The sequence below is a fragment of the Ixodes scapularis genome, unplaced genomic scaffold (assembly GCF_016920785.2).
Source record: "Ixodes scapularis isolate PalLabHiFi unplaced genomic scaffold, ASM1692078v2 PGA_scaffold12__126_contigs__length_90152505, whole genome shotgun sequence".
In the NCBI taxonomy this organism is placed as follows: Eukaryota; Metazoa; Arthropoda; class Arachnida; order Ixodida; family Ixodidae; genus Ixodes; species Ixodes scapularis.
This window is the reverse complement of record NW_024609838.1, coordinates 16236230-16254183: the sequence shown is the minus strand read 5'-3', so window position 1 is coordinate 16254183 and position 17954 is coordinate 16236230. Positions and strand designations below refer to the sequence as shown.

The 17954-nt window shown below is 48.2% G+C and overlaps 1 protein-coding gene across 1 annotated transcript in view; it reads left to right on the top strand.

Annotated features, from left to right (window-relative positions):
- Positions 1 to 17954, top strand: part of LOC8035018 (pikachurin) — a 66939-nt gene that overhangs the window by 31182 nt on the left and 17803 nt on the right. The window contains exons 3-8 of the mRNA XM_040213204.3: positions 2416 to 2619; positions 4967 to 5115; positions 7799 to 8072; positions 14691 to 14892; positions 16427 to 16571; positions 17461 to 17650. Of these exons, the coding sequence (XP_040069138.2) occupies positions 2416 to 2619; positions 4967 to 5115; positions 7799 to 8072; positions 14691 to 14892; positions 16427 to 16571; positions 17461 to 17650 (1164 nt within the window). The remainder of the gene's footprint in view (positions 1 to 2415; positions 2620 to 4966; positions 5116 to 7798; positions 8073 to 14690; positions 14893 to 16426; positions 16572 to 17460; positions 17651 to 17954) is intronic.

The window sequence follows — 17954 nt, the reverse complement described above, 5'->3', positions numbered from 1 at the left end:
CCACTATGCAAAAAGTATGCATCCATCCATTCATCCATCTGTAGTCAACATATCGAGAAGCGTTCTTTGCTGACTAATTGATATTTACATAATTTGCGGAGAGATATTTACAAACGGGGGAGTCCGAGATAATATCTGAGGTAGGCGAGCCGAACCTGAGGTTGCAACTAGGCGTGCTCCATCGGAGCTTGTGTCGCGTATCCGCCGCTCGTGGTGCGTGGCTCCTGCCTCGTTCACTCTGCGTGCGTTGGTGCACCTTGCCCTACCAAGTAGGAGGCGTCTCCCGCTTGTTCACTGCGCCTCCATTTAGATTCATTCAAAAGAGACGTATACATCCCGCCCTCCTAATCCCATTTTGGGACTATTGTATCGGTACGTACGAAACGCAGCTCACTCCAAGAACTCCTACCCCTTTCCCAACGGCAAGAGGATTACTCCCCTCACGCGGAAGACACCTGTCCTTCTGCGTGCGTAATGAACACACAATGCCCTCCCTTCCTCCCTTCTTTCCCCTCCCCCAACCTACCCTCCAAATATCGATCCTTTGTTTCAAATTAGAATTTCCCATTATCGCGTGACCGGATATCAACCCCATTTTTTTAAATTTTATTTTATTCCCAATTTTCGAATCGAAAAGGACAGCTGCAATTCCGCGTCAGACAGGACGGCTCTCCGGACTAACATACTTTTCTCAGCAGAGGGAATTAAGATAACGGCATAGCATAAAAACTTATCCTCCTTTTTTTTTTTTTTTTTTTCCAAATTAGGAAGGATGGTGGCCAGCTTTCGAGGATCTCACTCTTCTCGCGTTTCCGGGCTTTTCCCAGTTTCTCCCGACTAATTGCGACGTCAGCCGAGGTCTCCTCCTTACGGCCGCTCGTTTCGCCTTCGTGGCGCGCTCGCTTCCTTCGCTCGGAATTAGGCCTAGAGCTAGATTCGAGAAGACAGCGATAAAATGCGCGGCGCCGCGAAGCCAACGCGTGCATGGTGACGCGGACATAATGCGTCTAACGTCGTTAGGTAGCGACTCTCGGTCCCTTCTTTAGATTCGCGTTGGAGATAGTTCTCCCGGGACTTTTAGCGAGGTTACCGGACCATCGGCATGGAGAGACCCGTCGGGTGCCCCCATTTCCGGTTTTCTGATGGCGCCCCCTAGATTAAGCGCGTTCCATTTCCGGTCAACGTTGCTCTGGTTGTAAACAAAATGTTGTTCGGTTTATTTATGAGCACGCTATTATTAATATCCTAATTCAAACATTCATTTATTTATTCCTCAATGTATTGTGTATTACCTTACCAAACGACTGCTGGAATGTTTTCTTCGCAAAATAAAATTCAGTTGTTATTCGATCAGAAAAACCTCGGACGCAAAAGCGTTCAGGAGATCGTGTCGCGAAAAATTCTGGCGTCGGCGTCCGCGGGACCGAAAATCCCATAATGCAGTAATGCAACCTGTGGAGCCACATTTGTCACACGTGACGCCACACGAGGCTGCTCGCGTTGCATTATGGGATATGCCCGCTAAATATGGCGGAAACATTTTTCGACAAACTTAGCAGAAACTTTTTCCGCCAAATTCAACGGGAAATTTCCCCGCCAATTTAGGGGGGAAATTTCCACGCAAATATTTAGCGTAATGTTTTCCCGCCAAATTTGAAGGGTCGATAAGGTCATAGGACGTCACAGCCACGCGTGACGTCATGTGACATGTGGCACTACCGACTAGACCACGCACACCGGCTTGCACGGCTTGGCAGCGAGCACGCGTTTATATAAAAAAAAACTTTGCGAACAGGGCCCGATAACGCCCTCGCGTTCCACCCTTAAAGGCGAAGCTTAAGTGTCCGCCAAGTTTTTTCTTGTTTTTTTTTTTTACAAACCACCGCGCGATATTGCTCCCTCATAGGTTCACATCAATATCGAGTTTTTAGGCATAATATGGTATTGTGTCGTTTGTCATGTGCGTAACTATAAATTGCAGAGTATAAAATAAAACAGGTTCGCTAGATTGTTTCTGCGTAGAGCTTAGACGTATGTCTTTTTATACGTTAACTCGTGCTTTTAAAACATTCATAAATTAGAAACAACACAAAATACTATGTCCACAGCTCGATCAATTCATGTTTTCTTTTTTTCTTTTTTTTAAGAAATTTACACAAGTCATTGCGCGATAACACGGGTGAAGCGCCGGCAGTCACTGTGGCTCATTCGGGTTCATTTTATCGCTAAATACTTTGTATAGAGAAAGTAATTTTATTATGGCCCAAAACTGAACACGTCACATATATCCTCTCACCACAATGTCACGTCCCAGTTGTGTATACAGTATATATGTTTAAAAATATATATATTTAAAAAAAAAATAAAGGTGCGAGCTTTCAACTTTGTTTCTGTTGTTTGCTTTCGTTTTCACAGCGCTGAAGCAGGGAGAGTCGATCCCCGACGGTCGACACAGGGGTCCCGGCCCCACGGGATCTGTGCTGGACAAACAGGGCTCGCCGCGACAACAACTGGTCCGCAGGAGAGCCCACGGCTCGGGACTGGCCGGGGCCAAAGCGCAATCCAAGTCGCAATCCAAGTCGACGGCGAGGTCGAATCCAAACGCGGAGCCAGAGCCAGGTAAGTTTCTTGTCGCGTGCTCCTCTACTTCTTTCGTGGAGACAGCGTTTACGGAAAAAGTGCAATTCTATCGAATTCAATTCCGTCCATTCCACGTGTTTTTAAACTAATATAAAAAATATGTTTAAACGAAAACGGAGTAAGAAATAAATGAGGATTAGTTAAAAATCTACTTTGGGTATGGCTATTTTTTTTTTCGTTCTGTCGCGGTCACGGGGCGACAATAATGCTAAAAGTAATCGATGGTTATATTAAGACCCGCTGTATTCTTGTACTGATTTTTAAAGAAAATTATCATCTATACTCACAGACAGTTTTAAAAACGCAAGGCGTCCGTCTTTTTCGATTGATTTATTGATTGATTTCTTTATTTATTGATCGAGTGATTGATTGGCTGTTTCCGACATTAATCGATGAGAAAACTAGAGAACAAATTACGAGCCAAGGAGCACAATAAACCACGTACTGCGGTTTTTCAGGCTTTCGGTGACCACAGTAAGGACATGCCTTCAAACCTTGAACCGCAGCATGGCCCATAAACCCGATTATTAAGAAGTTCATTAAAACATTCCATTATGATTCCTATTCGACTGTGAGGGTTCTTCCTCATTTCCGCCGAGCCAGTCAGACAACGCACAGTGAAGTGGCCATCAGCGTAACGGTCATTCAGCTTTTTTGTATTATTATTTTATTTTAGAAAGACGTTTGTATCGATCAAACAGTCACCCGATATATTGTCCGCTTTCGTAAATAGCCCAAATATAAGCGTGCTTTGGCAGTGACGCGCGAAGGTCGAGATAAAGAAATAAAACACGATTAACTTACGAAACGAGTATTAGCGAGTACGGTAAGATGAATAGCCTAACCGGCATCCTCCCCTAATATCTTCATTAATCAAACTCCATGCGAAAAAAAAAACTCTTAACTTTCAATTGTTTGAAAAATCTCAGGGAAACTCATCGTGGTGCGATGCCTTTCACCTTGCGATGGAGCGCGGCAGAAGCTACGAGCCGTCCTCATCCAATACCACGCTTTGAGCTTTTCACGTGACAAGCCGCTTTGAGCTTGTCTGTGCCCGTCCCCAATGTCACGTGACTCTCAGGTGGCACTGCATTGGCGGGAATGGCTCGTAGCGTCCGCTACCGTCCAGGGGGGAAAAAAAGGTACAGGGATGCCAGGCTAAAGTGTTTTCATTATTCAGCGGAGGGCCATTTAAATCGCACTTTATATGGGCGATTCCCTGAAAATCAGAAGCTACAATTTGAGGTTCATTTTGATTATTTTGTACGCTTTCTCCCTAATTTATCTTCTTCACTCCCCCCCCCCCCCCCCCCCCTCCCCCCCGGGGACCTGTTTAGAAAAACAGCACACATGGTTCTCTAACGAAGTGGATGGCGGGCGCTCTCTAAAAACGTCCCACCTTTCCACTCTCCAAACAAAGCAATACCATCATTCACCCCCCATTTATAACGTTTCGTTTTAAGATTCTTCTTTTATTTTCATTTTGTGATCCTTTATTTTGATTTATATTGACTTCCCCCATTTTGATATATCTCACTCCACTCTTTTATATAAACATAAAAGCGAGCGAGATATAACTCTTTTTTTTTTTCAGCCCGAGTAAACACTTTTTGCTTTATTTTCTTCTCTCCGGTTCTGCTCTCACTTTTTGTTTTTGATTTTCTTCTCTTCTCCCGATTGCTGCAGGTTCGGCAGTTAATTCAACACCTCCTAGATAAAATGACAGGTTGTCCTTGTTGTTTTGTTTGCTCTTGTTGTTGTTGATTTTGGTGGGATGAAGTCAGGGGGGGAACAAAGACAAGAAATTTGGAGGCGGTTCCCTTCTTGCACGCCATCCCTCTCCCTCCCTCTTAGCTTCCTATGATTAGGGAGGTTTAGCATAGGGTTACTACAGGCTGCCGTACTGAACGCCATCGTTACCCGGTTGCTTGAACTGCGACACCGAAGCATACGCTTAAGCGCGCGCCAGGAGCGTTGCCGTGGACAAGTAGCCTACTGTAACGCTATGCTGAAACCCTTTAGTAAACGCAGAACGCGTTTGCACGGAATACAGGTTAGGATTCGTTTCGCGTCGCCGTACCACGTGACGCGCTCCACGCCATGCCAAGTAAAATGGTTTTCTGATGCCACGTCATCGCGTTGGGTCACGTGACGTCACGGCATCAACGGGTCTAGATCTATCAACGTTGGCTGTCAAGTCAGGATGTAGCGTCAAGTCAAGTGACCGCGCCGTGTGACGTAGGTTACGAGACAACTCGTGACACGAAAAGAGACCCTGGGTGAAGACGAAGCAGCGGTCGTGCGGTGCGCTCGTGTTTCTCCGCAGAGTACGACAACGGAATCGACGTGATGCTGAGCGACGACCCCGGGAGAAGTCCGAGCGGCTCCAGAGTCACGGAGAGGAAGCGAACCCCAAAGTCTCGAGACGACTCCTGGCCGGACCTCAGCTGGGCAGAAGAGGACGCGTCGTGGGAGGTGAGCGACGACACCCCAATCGCTTCCCCCGAAGGCCCGTTTGCACGTATACATGGCATTGCTGAATCGAACTCTAGGAGGAGCGCCGATGCAGCGCAAACTTGAACGTAACTCAGTGATTCAGCACTGTGTATCAGCCCTGTATCATTAGTATAGAGGCCAGTCAGCGCCGCACCAGCAAGGTCAGCGCTATTTCCAGCGCCGACTAATAGCGTTGAGGTGGCTCTGTGGGGTACCTGTGGCCTTGAAATCAATTATATTACAGTCCATTTATATTTTTGCTTTCTAATAGTAAACGACGGGGTTTGAGGGACATTAGAAAAGGCTGCAACAATGCAGCTAGACAAGGTCCCTACTCTTAACGTGTTTAAAAAATTCGAGAAAACCCTGTTTTTTCGGCAGCCAAAAAAGGGAACTGCTGTTACATGGTCGCTCTCAAGTGTGGTTGAGCCGAAAAAGTTCGGCTGGTGGGCTTTTGGTCGGAGTTGCGCGTGCGAGCTAGCGATACTTGAGCCCAAGTGAGCTCGCCTGCCGCAGTTGGCCCGAGTGACTTCCGCCGTAGCCGCCTGTATGCTCTCTGCCTCTCGAAAGGGCTCCCTGAGGCCGTCCCGTTTATTCCTCTCCCAATTATTCCTCCCTCTCCTCTACTAATGCTCGTGTACGCCGCGAGACGGCGCTGCCTATTTTGGGAGGTTGAGATGAAGTTGAGAGGCTGAGGATACAGAATATAACAGTTGAGAGAGCTAGTAAATACAAGTATCTAGGAGTAAGAATATGTGATGGTGCAGAATATCTCAGTAAGCATGAAAAGTATATAATACGTAAGAGCAACAGAAATGCAGCTGTAATGAAAAATAAAGCACTTTGGAAATACAACAGGTATGAGGTGTTGAGAGAGATTTGGAAAGGGGTCATGGTGCCTGGCTTGACTTTTGGAAACGCAGTGCTATGCATGAAATCCGAAGTGCATGCAAGACTAGAAATAAAACAGCGTGGAGTAGGTAGGCTGACTTTGGGGGCACATTGCAAAGCGCCAAACCAGGGAGTACAAGGAGACATGGGATGGGCGTCATTTGAGAGCAGGGAAGCGGTGAGCAAGATCGAATTTGACGATAGGTTGAGGCAAATGGATGGGGAGCAATGGGCACGAAAGGTTTTCAGCTATTTATACATGAGGAGTGTAGACATAAAGTGGAGACAGCGCACTAGGAAATTAAGAGGAAAGTTTTTGGGCTATAGCGAAGATATGGAAGAGCAAGTGTCAGTTAAGAAGAAAGTTAAGGCCACAGAAAGTGATCGGTGGCTAGAGGAAATGCAGACAAAGACGGCTCTGGAAAGCTATAGATTAAACAAAACAGTTATTGCGAAAGGAAGCATTTATGACAATTCTAGGGGAAGCTTATTGCTGTTCGAGGCGAGGACGGGTGTTCTGCGAACCAGAACATACAGAGCGAAGTACCAGAAAATGGATACAGTGAGTGCTGCTTGTGGAGAGGAGGGCGAGACAACTGAGCACTTGATACTCTACTGTAAAGGGCTTCACCCTTTGCCTACCGAAGACAACATAGATTTAATAAAGTCATCGGGTTTTAGAGGCAGCGAAGGAAAAGTTGATTTCAAGACAGAAGAAATTACCAAGCAAAGATTAAGTGAATGGTGAAAGCGAGAAAAAACTAGGTATTTTCTTATTAACTGATGGCAAGGGGATTCTATAGCCTCACTTTCTTTTCAGTGCGGAGTGAATATAGTTTTCACACTTAAATATTCTAAGCTTAAATGGTAAAACAAAATGGCTAGGTGGCGTAAGCTACCGCCCGATCCAAAGAACTCAGCCGGATTTATCCCTCCATTCATCCATCCGGTTATAGACAGCCGATTGAAGAGCGGGTCCATCTCAGACCATGGGGAGCGTCTGAAATTGAATGGCGGACGCCTCCTGCAGAGGTCGGTCGCAAGTGTGTATGCGCTGCGTTTTCGCGTGGCGAGGCGGAAAGCAGGCGGAAAGACGGAGATGATCGCCGACGATCAACGCTTTCGGCACGTCCTCGAGCTCGCATTGCAAACGTGGCCCATAAACCACGTGACCTCGATCGAGCAGTTGGACACTCTCTGCAATAGAGGCACTCTGGAGGCCAACCCCAGGGCTTTGTGCGCGACGCGTCGTCTGCGAAGGTGGCGCCCGCACCCCGAAAGCAACGGGGGCGGCGCACAGCTTCTAGGATCCGCCACGAAATTTCGGCTATAACGGATGTTGCCGTAAAAGCGCCGATGTCGTGAGCGCGCTAAGTCTGCTTCGCACTGTACAAACGTGTCGTGGGACAAAACATAAATGGCGATAGTCTGCTGAAGGTTGAAAAAAGACGGACGGGGCCCTTCCCGCGAAGCTTTCTGTTCGCCATGATTAGTGCTTTCCTCCTCCCTACTCGCCTCCTCTCTAGCCTTCGTTCTGCTAAACTGGAAAGGGCTTTGTGGGAGAACCCACTATACACCGATTCAGTCCTCTGACGTCACGCCAGTGCGGTGGCGCTGCTGTCGGCACTGCGCATGCGCAGACGCTTCATCTCGCCCGATTATGGTTTCTGAGCAGGCGCGGTACCCACGCCTGGTGTGGACAAAGACGGTCTCGTTTGGAAGCAGCGTGTCGGTGTATTACTACAACCGCTCTTTCGCTCCACGTTCCCAGGTCTCAAGGAGGCGACGGACAGGGCCCTCTGACGGCGACTCGGTCGACGCCGACGAAGACGACGATCCTTCGGGCCGCTATGAGTCGCCCCTCAACACGGTGGCGGCCACAACCACGGTGGCGACGTCTCCCCACGACGGCGTCGCGGGACCCGCGGCGGAGTCGTGCGACGTGCTCGCCTGCTCTCCGGAGGGACGCTGCGTCCAGGACGAAAGGCGGGGCGGCGTCCGGTGCGCCTGCTCCCTCGGCACGGGGGGTCCCTTCTGCGACCAGGGTGGGTCACGACGGGCTCTTCGCGAGACAAGATTCTGCCACACTCTTAAAGCCCCAGTCACGCTGCTCATACTTTCTACTAAAGACGAGGTGTTGTATGACAGACGCAACAAGACCCTCTTACGGGACAGTGTCTCCAGACTATTGTTTGCGTGATGCGCTGCGATGCTGAAGAGACAGCATAGGTACGCGAAACGTCATGTACAGTGTCACGGCACAGCTTGCATTTTAACGCGCGACGTTCCTTGTAGTTCCGAATGTCGTGCAGCCGCGTTTCGGTAAGCTGTGGCATGTGACGTCCCATAATGCAACGCCCGCAGTGTTGCATTATGGGCACGCCACAGACCTACACACCGATCCAGTTGCTCCGCTAAATTTAGTGGGGACGGTGAACTGTTGTATTAGTCACGTGACGTCAATTTTTCCGCTAACTTTAGCGGTAAAATTAACGTCAGGTGACCTACAAACCAATTCATTTTCCCCGCTAAATGTAGCGGGGAAATCGACGTAGCATGACGATGTCACGTGTTGCTGGAATGTTTCATGTACCCTGCAGAATTGCCCAGCAATTGGCCACGCACATTTTTTATTGTTTTTTAGGTCAAGATGTATAAAGTGTCCCAAGTCGCGAGGTTCAATCTAAAATGGACCGTAAAAATGGACGCCTGCACGTAGCAATCTAAACTTTTCGTCATAAGTGCATTACACAAATCAGTTTTCTTTTTTAATTAGAAAGCGTAGCTTTTTTGTGGCAATAGAGCGTACTGGTTAAGTTACGGTGCTAGAGAAGAATAACGTAAAGGACCGTAGCTCCCTTTCTGCAAACAATAGTGCCAAGAAACTTGCCAGGGTCAGCGGCGGGCTGCGACGCAGACGACGAAGTCGACTGGCAGGGCGCGTTTGGCTCTAGTATTTATAGATGGCACTACCTCCTTATCGAGACTGCTCGCAAACACCGTGGTTTATTAAAATCAGCATAATCTTTTTCTTAGAGTACCTTTAGTCTAAAAGCTAATGGGGACAATAAAAGCAAAACTTAAAGGGGGGAAAAATGCGTTTGCATAACGACGGCGCTTTTGCTACCAACGGATTTCGTCTGCGTGTCGTCTGTTTTATCTCACTGTGGGCTACACCTTCGGACGATGCTTCTGACGCCATGTCTCAATACGCCTGCCAAACGCGCCCCACAACTCGACTCGGTCGTCTGCGTCGCCTTCTTCCGTTGACCAGAGCAAGCTTCTTGGCAACAAGTTTCACAGAAAGAAAGCTACGCTTTGTAATTTTACAAGGAAAAACCGACGTGTGAAATATATCTTTGACGAAAAGTTTCGATAGCTACGTGCAGGCGTCGATTTTTACGGTCCATTTTAGATCGAGTCTCGTGATCTGGGATATCCTATAGTTTGAGGCTCGTCATTCGCCGAGCGTTCTTTGTAAACTGTGGTGATTGGCCCTGCCAAGTGCATTGCGGAAAGAATGGCACACTGGTGTATACAATCACCAAAAACCAAAAAAAAAAAAAACCGGCACATGTCTATTTCGTTTACGCATCTTGCTTTCTTAATTGGCCAATACCCCAACCGCATGGGCTGTATAGCGATAATAAGGTGCTAGGGAATTGGCCACTCCCTGCGCTTTTCTTAAGCTGTCGATACTACTTAGATTTGAAATTGTTTTCAACTTCTCGATCGGATTTTCGTGGTTTACTTTAAAACATGAGTTCTCAAATGGGGGTCCGCGAAGCCCTGCCTCGTCAGTCAAGCCCGGTGATAAAAGTTCGACATCTTGTCAACCCTGAGATGGGGAACGATAAAAATCTTGTAAACATGCATCATACCAAAGACAGTCCGCAAACACAAGTCACCACAATATCCGTGGTTCGAATGCCGCCTGCCAAGTTTTCTCCTCGAACCCCTTCCCATGCCGCATTCGAAGCACGGATCTCGCGGTGATTCGCTTTCGAATCTGTATGATGCGGACTGTCTTTTGTACGAGGTATAAGCAGTCTGACCCCAGCTTAACGATGCCCAATAACGATACGATGCATGCACGATGTGAGGCGGTGGAGTAACGGCTATCGTTATCGGAGTCTTCTGAACTATATCTACTAGACCTCTCTAATGAACCCGTCTGCACATGCGCCCAACCAGCGCAGTCCACCATTACATTGCAAGGGCTATCCACCGTTAGATTTGCTTCCTCTCTGAAATCTATAAGGCTCTCTAACCTCGAAGTTAGATCGCCGCGAGCATTGAGGGAAACGGTGGAACCATGCTTTGTTTTTCCTCTACAGCGGCGATTACGGCCGCGATGCTAGAGTCGTGGAAGGGGCAGGCCCAGTCTGGTCGCTTGTGCGGTGGATGTGGCTCTCGGGACTAATGGCGCGTTCACACTGGAAGCGGATCCGCGTTCGCGAAGCGGATCCGCGCGTTCTCAACCGCAAAGCGGCTAGGATCGAGCGGTTGGAGCGCGTTTTTGCCAACCGCTTCGGGACCGATTTCTCCCAACCGCTTTCACGAACCGCAAAGCGGCAACCAATCACAACGCGACGCTGACGTGACGTCAGTGACTTTCGAAACAAGATGGCACCTGTCGCTGGTGAGGCGCCCAAGGCGCGGTAGTCCTAACGCTGTAGTCTTAGCTTTCGACAAATCAACGGAGAAACTTGATGTTCACGTCCGTCACTTGAATCCGCCGCGAAAAGAATTGACTCGGTAATTTTAACGGGCTTCGCACCAGTGATTTGGTTCGGGTAAGAGTTTGTTGATTATTCCGGGTGCCACAGCCCAAGCTCGCTGCCTTGTTAATCTCTGCTGTAGAACGTCGGAACCCGCCCCTGATCGACCGAAATGTCAGCTTTTCTACCCATAGGATAGTCGCGTGAACTATTGAAAGCTTTCGACACCGTGCATGACCACCACGAAGGCCGATAGAGACGTCGTGAGCTTGATTGCGTAGCCAACGCACTACCGCGGAGGGGGCAGGGTACCTGCGCTAGCCCGACCTGTAACGTTTACTACTAATAACATAAATAAAGGAAACCTACTCAAGGAATAAAGTGTACGTACCAGACAATGCAGACGTAATCCATACGGCGTTTATTTGAGCTTAATGTCAAACGAACAGTAGACTCGATCGACGAGCGAGTGACGAGAGGAGAGTCTGCCACCAACGAAGCCACGACCGGCTAGCACCGAACACATTTCCCCGCACCACGGTCCACCCCACCGCTCACAACTTCGAAAATGATAAGAGCGAACAACAACGAGGGGGAAAACTGGCCCTCTATCCCGAAAACAAGGTCAGCTATTCATGAGGGAAGGGTCCACTTCGAAGAAAAGGTCGGGGGCATCCTGTTCTGAGTCAGCAAGGCGCGCCTAGCTGGGCTTTGCGTGTGGGCGAAGTGGAGGGAATCACAGGCGGGTTTGGCGGGTCCATGCTTCCCTTTTCGCTGCCTGAACTCGTGATGCGCGCGAACATCCCGGAGAGAAATATTCTGAGTGCCAAAATAGCCAAACTTTGGCTTTGGATCTTGAATTAAAGTGGATTCTGGATTGTAAAACAGGGTTGCCAAACGCAAGTCTCGAAAGATCACGCGTGATCGCCGAGAAACCGCCAACCGGCTCTCGGTGAGTCTGAACGGGGTCGCTCGCGAACCGCGACCGCTTCGCGAACGCGGATCCGCTTCCAGTGTGAATGCGCCATAACGGCCTGTTCACACACTTGCGTTTTCTTACGACTGGGTTTTAGTAAGCTCTTACAGCGAGAGAACACACTGGCCATCTGTGAGGTGGGGACCCTGGAACTGCGTTTCACAAGAGCGAAGGTTTTGCAGCCTCTGCGATATCAAATGTACCTATACCAGCTATGAGAAATGGTACTCTATAACACTGTCAAAAGTTTCTTGAACAAAAAAATATTACCCAAGAAAAAAGAAGAAATATACGGAAATGCCAAGTGTTCAACGGCTACCCGGTAGTGGGCGCCAGCGCGTTCTCTCGTCATAAGAGGTCTCAAGAGGTTTTAAGGCGCACGGTCGTAAGCAGCTGAAAATGTGTGAGCCAGCCTTAAGAGCTTAAAACTTAGACATCTCGGCGTTCAGAAGTGTCAATGATTGCACTCCAATCGCTGCGTGAGCAAGGCAGAATCACATTTTGAATGATACGGTTCAGGGGACGAGCAAAAGTATATGTACACACGCTGTCGATAGCCTACGCTCGGAAGAAGATAATATATTTTTGATAGCGCTATGAGGACGTTGACCCGCTTCTAAGGAATGGATGGTAACTTTGGTAAACTCTTTAAGAAAAACAGTACCTAGTGTTAACTGATCCGTGCTGCACTTAAGCTGCGCCAGTCACTTTGGTTTACAGGGAGCCCTCAACCACTTTTAATTACGACCACCCCGTGCCTTAACTAATGGCCAGGTCAAAAAAAAAAGTTTCACACACAAATGGCGTATAACGTGAAACGAATGTTCAGTGTCTCGCGCAGATCCCATCACTGAATCAACAACAAAAAAATTAAACACGTTTACAACTCCCTGTAACGCCGAATCAGAGCGCAGCTCTTGAGGAGGAGGTGGGGGAAGTAAGGATAGTCGAATATGCTCCTCCTCCTCATCCGTACCCTCCCCTCCTCCTCTCCTGCTCCCCTCCCAATTAGCGGGAAATGTTCGCTAAATTTCCTACTAAATTTAGCGGAAAAAATTCCCCGCTAAATTTAGTGGGGAATTGTTTTCGCTAAATATAGCGGGGATGTTTTTCTGCAGAATTTAGAGGAAAGATTTTTCCGATAAATTTAACAGGAATTTTTTCCGTTAAATTTAGTCTGAAGTTTTGCCGCTATATTTAGCAGTAAATTTTTTCCCGCTAAATTTAGAGGGGAATTTTTTCCCGCTAATTTCAGGGAGGATTTTTTTCCGCTAAACTTAGAGGGGAAGTTTTCCCGCTAAATTTAGCGGTGAAATTTTTACACTAAATTTAGCGCGGAATTTGTTTCGCTAAATTTAGCGAGGATTTTTTTTTTCGCTACATTGAGCGGGGAAATTTTTTTGCTAAATTTGGTGGGAATTTTTTCTACAAAATTTAACCCGCTTAATATAGAGGGAATTTGTTTCCTCTAAATTTAGCGGGCAAATTTGCTTATAATGCAACGCGCGGTGACTTTACGTGTGACGTAATTATGAGAAACGTCCTATAATGCAACGCCGACGCCGCTCAAGCCGGAAACGGGCGCCTAAGAGCTGCGCTCTAAAAGTTGACTTAGTACCATCGTTAACCCAACTCCTCGGTGGATCGCAATGGTTAGACATCTGCGTGCTTCGAAAAAAAGTAGGCGCGCGAGTATCTCAAAAGTGTTGCTGCGAGGGCAGTGTGCTCTAATAAATGCGGACCTGTTTACATCCCCGCGATTCTCCCAATTAACACACCATGCAGTCGTCGGTCCTCCTTTAATCAGCTTATCCAGTGACGTAAGATAGTATTATCGAACCCCAACGGGGAATCCATGCTATTTTTATCTGTTCTTGTCGGAGTAGGGCTTCTCCATTCTTCCTCCCGTGCTATTGCATCCTTGGAGAGTGATACTGCTCGAGCTTCTTAGCGGCTAAGCCGATTAACTCGAGAACAACTGAGAAGTCCGCCACAATAGCCAGGCACTCACGGAGCTCTGATCGTCACTGTAATTGCCTTCGATGTGCTACGCCACACTTGATCTTCTCGCTAGATTACGAGCATTTGTAAGCATTAGAAATGGCTCCATCGCCAGAGTTGTCTGCTTCAAACAGGAAGTCGTCTTCTTGAGATGCTGTTCTGCACACACGTTGGTCTTTTACACGGCCACTTAATGAACACAAACATGACTCCCTCGCGTGGTTTGCAGTTATTTTTCTGATTATAGTCCGCACTACGTATACATCTGGAGTAAATATCCGGTGGAAAACATTTTGTTTTCCTTGGATAATCTGCACGTGCAAAGTTCGCACCCGATGCTTCATGTGGGCGAAAAACAAATCCTCGTACACAGCATACCTTGAGAGATGCTTGCTTTGTAGCTCACAAAGACGTTCATGACATATAAATCGACATTAGCATACTCTGTCGTTCCCAAAATTTGCCGTAAGCGATCTAGAAAAAAAAAAGCATTTTACAGTCGTCATTTGTCTATGTTGCGTACTTTTAAAACGGGCCTAGTCCGCGGTGGACGGTATACATCAGCACGCGGCTCTGACGATACACCGTAGCAGAGGTTCTGCTGTCGTCACAGCGCAGACTCCTCACCTCCCTGGTTTCTGACTTGTTTTTGTTAGCAGCGAGTTGGTCTATAGTCTGGAAAGTTCGGTGTGTTCGGGTAGGCGGAGGATCAACCCCAGCGTCGATGACCGTGCGGCCCTCATGACTCGAACCCCGACGTGATAGACACTGAGCATATACTGGACACGAGGGTTGCGTCGGCGTTCGGCGAAGACTCGGATCCAGTCACACGCTTCGTACTCAATGAATGGATGGATGAATGTTAGTGGCTATACCTTTTGTAACGGGTGGTAGCTCGCGCCACCTAGCCTAGAAATGGTGGCCGCCACTGTTGCTTGATCTGTTGTTGTTTCGGCTGTTTTCAGAGCTGGAGCTGCGTCACCCCCGGTTCTCGGGCGCTTCCTACCTGGCCCTGCCCACTCTGCGGGACGCCCACAAGTCCATGCAGGTGTCGCTGCAGTTCCGGCCCGAGACCCACGACGCCCTACTCCTGTACTCCGGGGAGACGCCCGAGCTCCTGGGGGACTACTTCGCCATCGTCCTAGACAAGGGATTCGTCGAGTTCAGGCGAGAAAGAGTCCTCGACGTGTATTTAGCATTTATGTGAAGGATACTGCGGCTCACACGTGCGGGCCATAGGAGGGATGGGAACGGTAAAATATATATTCTTTCGTTTTAGCAGGCCCTACTCCAATCTCAAACTATTTCGCGACATAAAAATCGCGTCTACAGAACCTTCAAGTAACGGAAGCCACAAATTCAGTTGACAAGAAATTTTATTTGTTAAATGTCCCCGATAAAAATATACTTTGAAGGCATTATATTTAGGTTGGAATCCTTTTAATGGCATGGTATAATTTAATCAGTCTAGACGGTGTTTTCAAAAAACGCAAAGGACTGGAAGAGAAGGAGAGGACAGGACAGAGCGCTGTATCCTGTCCCCTCCTTCTCTTCTTAGTCCTTTGCGCTTTTTAAAACCACCGTCTAGATAATCAACCAACTGGCCCCCCAATTAATTCTGATTATTCTCAGTCTACTTATCTTCTTCGCTCTTGTCTTTAATGGCTGTATCAAGTTTGCTTTTAAAATGAAACTTGGTACAGAAGAGGTAAACATTCTTAATAATAACCGGGATATGTCTTTGTTGTGACGGTGTTGGTCGGTTCCCGCCTTATTTCTGGTACTTGGTGGTTGACGCTTCGTTCGGATTGGCTGCTCGTCGATTGGCAAAATGATTGGAGCTGCTAATGCCCTTGCCTTATTGACTTTTCAGTGAAATTAATCAGCATTCCCTAACTCAAGCCTGTTCAGACGGTGGCCATCTTCAGAAGGCTGCAACCAATGGTATTTTAATGGACGTGGCGTGTCACTCGAAAGTCACAATGACGTAAGTTAATAATAAAAAAAATGAGGGTCATCTGGTTCATTTCCCAACTTAGGTCCCGGTCAATGTGTCTCGAGAAAACTGCCGCATCATCGGAAAGACACAATGACGTGATCAGTGGCGTAACCAGGGGGGGGGGGGGGGGGGGGGGGGCAGGGGGGTACAAGTGCCCCGGGCGCCACTTGGGAAGGGGGCGCCGAGCCAACACCACCTAGACAGAAGGCCTCCACACGCGTCATCATAGTCAGACCGATCGAGGCGAGAGATTGGGCACGAGTGCTGCGTCAGCGTTCGGCTGCGGCTCGTGGCCAATCAGCGCGTCGAAGGTCGGGCTCGGGTCCAATAGCCGACCGAGCGCGATCCGACTGAGATGACGTTTCATAGAGGAAGAGGAAACCATGCGGAGGCCTTCTGTCTAGGTGGTGTTGGCCGAGCCCGAGTCCACCCATAATAATAACATGATGATGATGATGATGTCATTATCACTATCATCATGAGGGGCGCGAAATTTCATTTGCCATGGGCGCCGTCATATCTAGTTAAGCCACTGGACGTGATTTGATGGTTGAAAGAAGTGTGATCTGGTTTCCAATGAGCTTTCCGGCCTTTTTCAGTTACCCCGAAATTCGTTTAAAAGTGATTAAGTGGCCACTTCGTGTGTCGCGTCTCGAAGCAAGAGTTTTCAACTCTACAGTGCGCTGCCGCTTGGCTCTGCAGGTTCGACTGTGGCATGGGCCAGGGCATCCTGCGCAGCGACCAGCCCGTGCTCCTGAACGCCTGGAACACTCTGACCGTGTACAGGGACCGCTGGGACGCCTGGATGCAGCTCAACAGTGGCCACCAGGTGCAGGGACGCTCCAAGGTAACCTCTGGGTACCGCGTAGTTGCCGAAAAAACGTCGATAAGTGCACGTTGGCATTACCCTTAGCGAAGCCATGAATAAGCAAATTAATAAAAATTAAATGTGCGTCAAATTTGGAAAATCATCTTTCGATTTTAAACATTCTCAAGTATTTATTTGATGCCTGATTTCAATCATTGGTTCAGTCATTTTACTTCATTAGATTTTTTATCAATACACGATCAGTGCTTGAACTGATGGCCTTAGGTGCTCGCCTCGAGGTTCAATAACAAAATCGGCCTTATAGTGTGGCATACAAACTAAGCATGTCACAAGATAAATATAGATTACCATAAAATAGCAACTTATCGAAATAGTTATACATATCAGTAACCTTAAACACCAGATGGCAAGATGGCTTACCAGTCATCTTGGAAATCAAGCAAAAGCCATCAAGCAAGAGCGTACGTATTTTGACATGGTGGTAAATTAAACAAACTCAACAGGTAATTTAACATTGCGATCTTGACCTCTCGCAATTCACAATCACCTTCAGCGCTACTTTGTGGCCGAGTTTTACCCTTCTGCAATGGTTTCCATATTTGCGCGACGTGACATAAATAGAGGAGGATTTTCTATTCTTGCACCTGCTACCCTTACCAACCGCGTTCTTTATACAACCGCGTTCGCAACAGCTTTGCCCAGTACAATACTCCAGTACAATTACACGCGCACTCGACGACACCAAGTGCGCGTGACATTGTACTGAACCTTTATACAACCGCGTTCGCAACCGCTTTGCGAACGCGGATCCGCTTCCAGTGTGAATGAGCGGTTAGTTTGTACCGGCCACCGCGTCTCGGAAACCCAAGGCCTCGACAAAACGGTGCTTCGGCCGTTCTCTCGACAGGGCCTGTTCTCGAGGATCACGCTCCGGCTGCACGTGTACCTGGGCGGTTCCCCGAACGCCAGCCTGGCCGCCGGAAGACTGGGCACGAGGGAGGGCCTCGTCGGCTGCGTCAGACGCCTGGAGATCAACGGACGACGCTACGACTTCAGGACGGGAGGCCGAGGGGACGCAGTCGGAGGCATCGACGTCGGTCAGTGTTGCCAATCGCCTTGTTCGGGTGTCTTTAGGTCTCCCATTCCCGGAGCAGTCATAACACGTAACTGAATGTTTGTAATGCTCAGCACGCATCGCTACTCTGTACGTGAATGTGAATGGTTCTTGTGCGCCGTAAATTACAAGTATGATTAGCCAACTCGCTCAATCCTCCATCTTAATAACTGAATGACCTTGAGAAGGATCATCGGGTTGTCCAACCTCCCCTCTGCGCAACTGCCTTTATCTACTCTTCTAAAGTTTGCCTTCTTGATAACCGCTCTGCAAAATACGGCACTTTC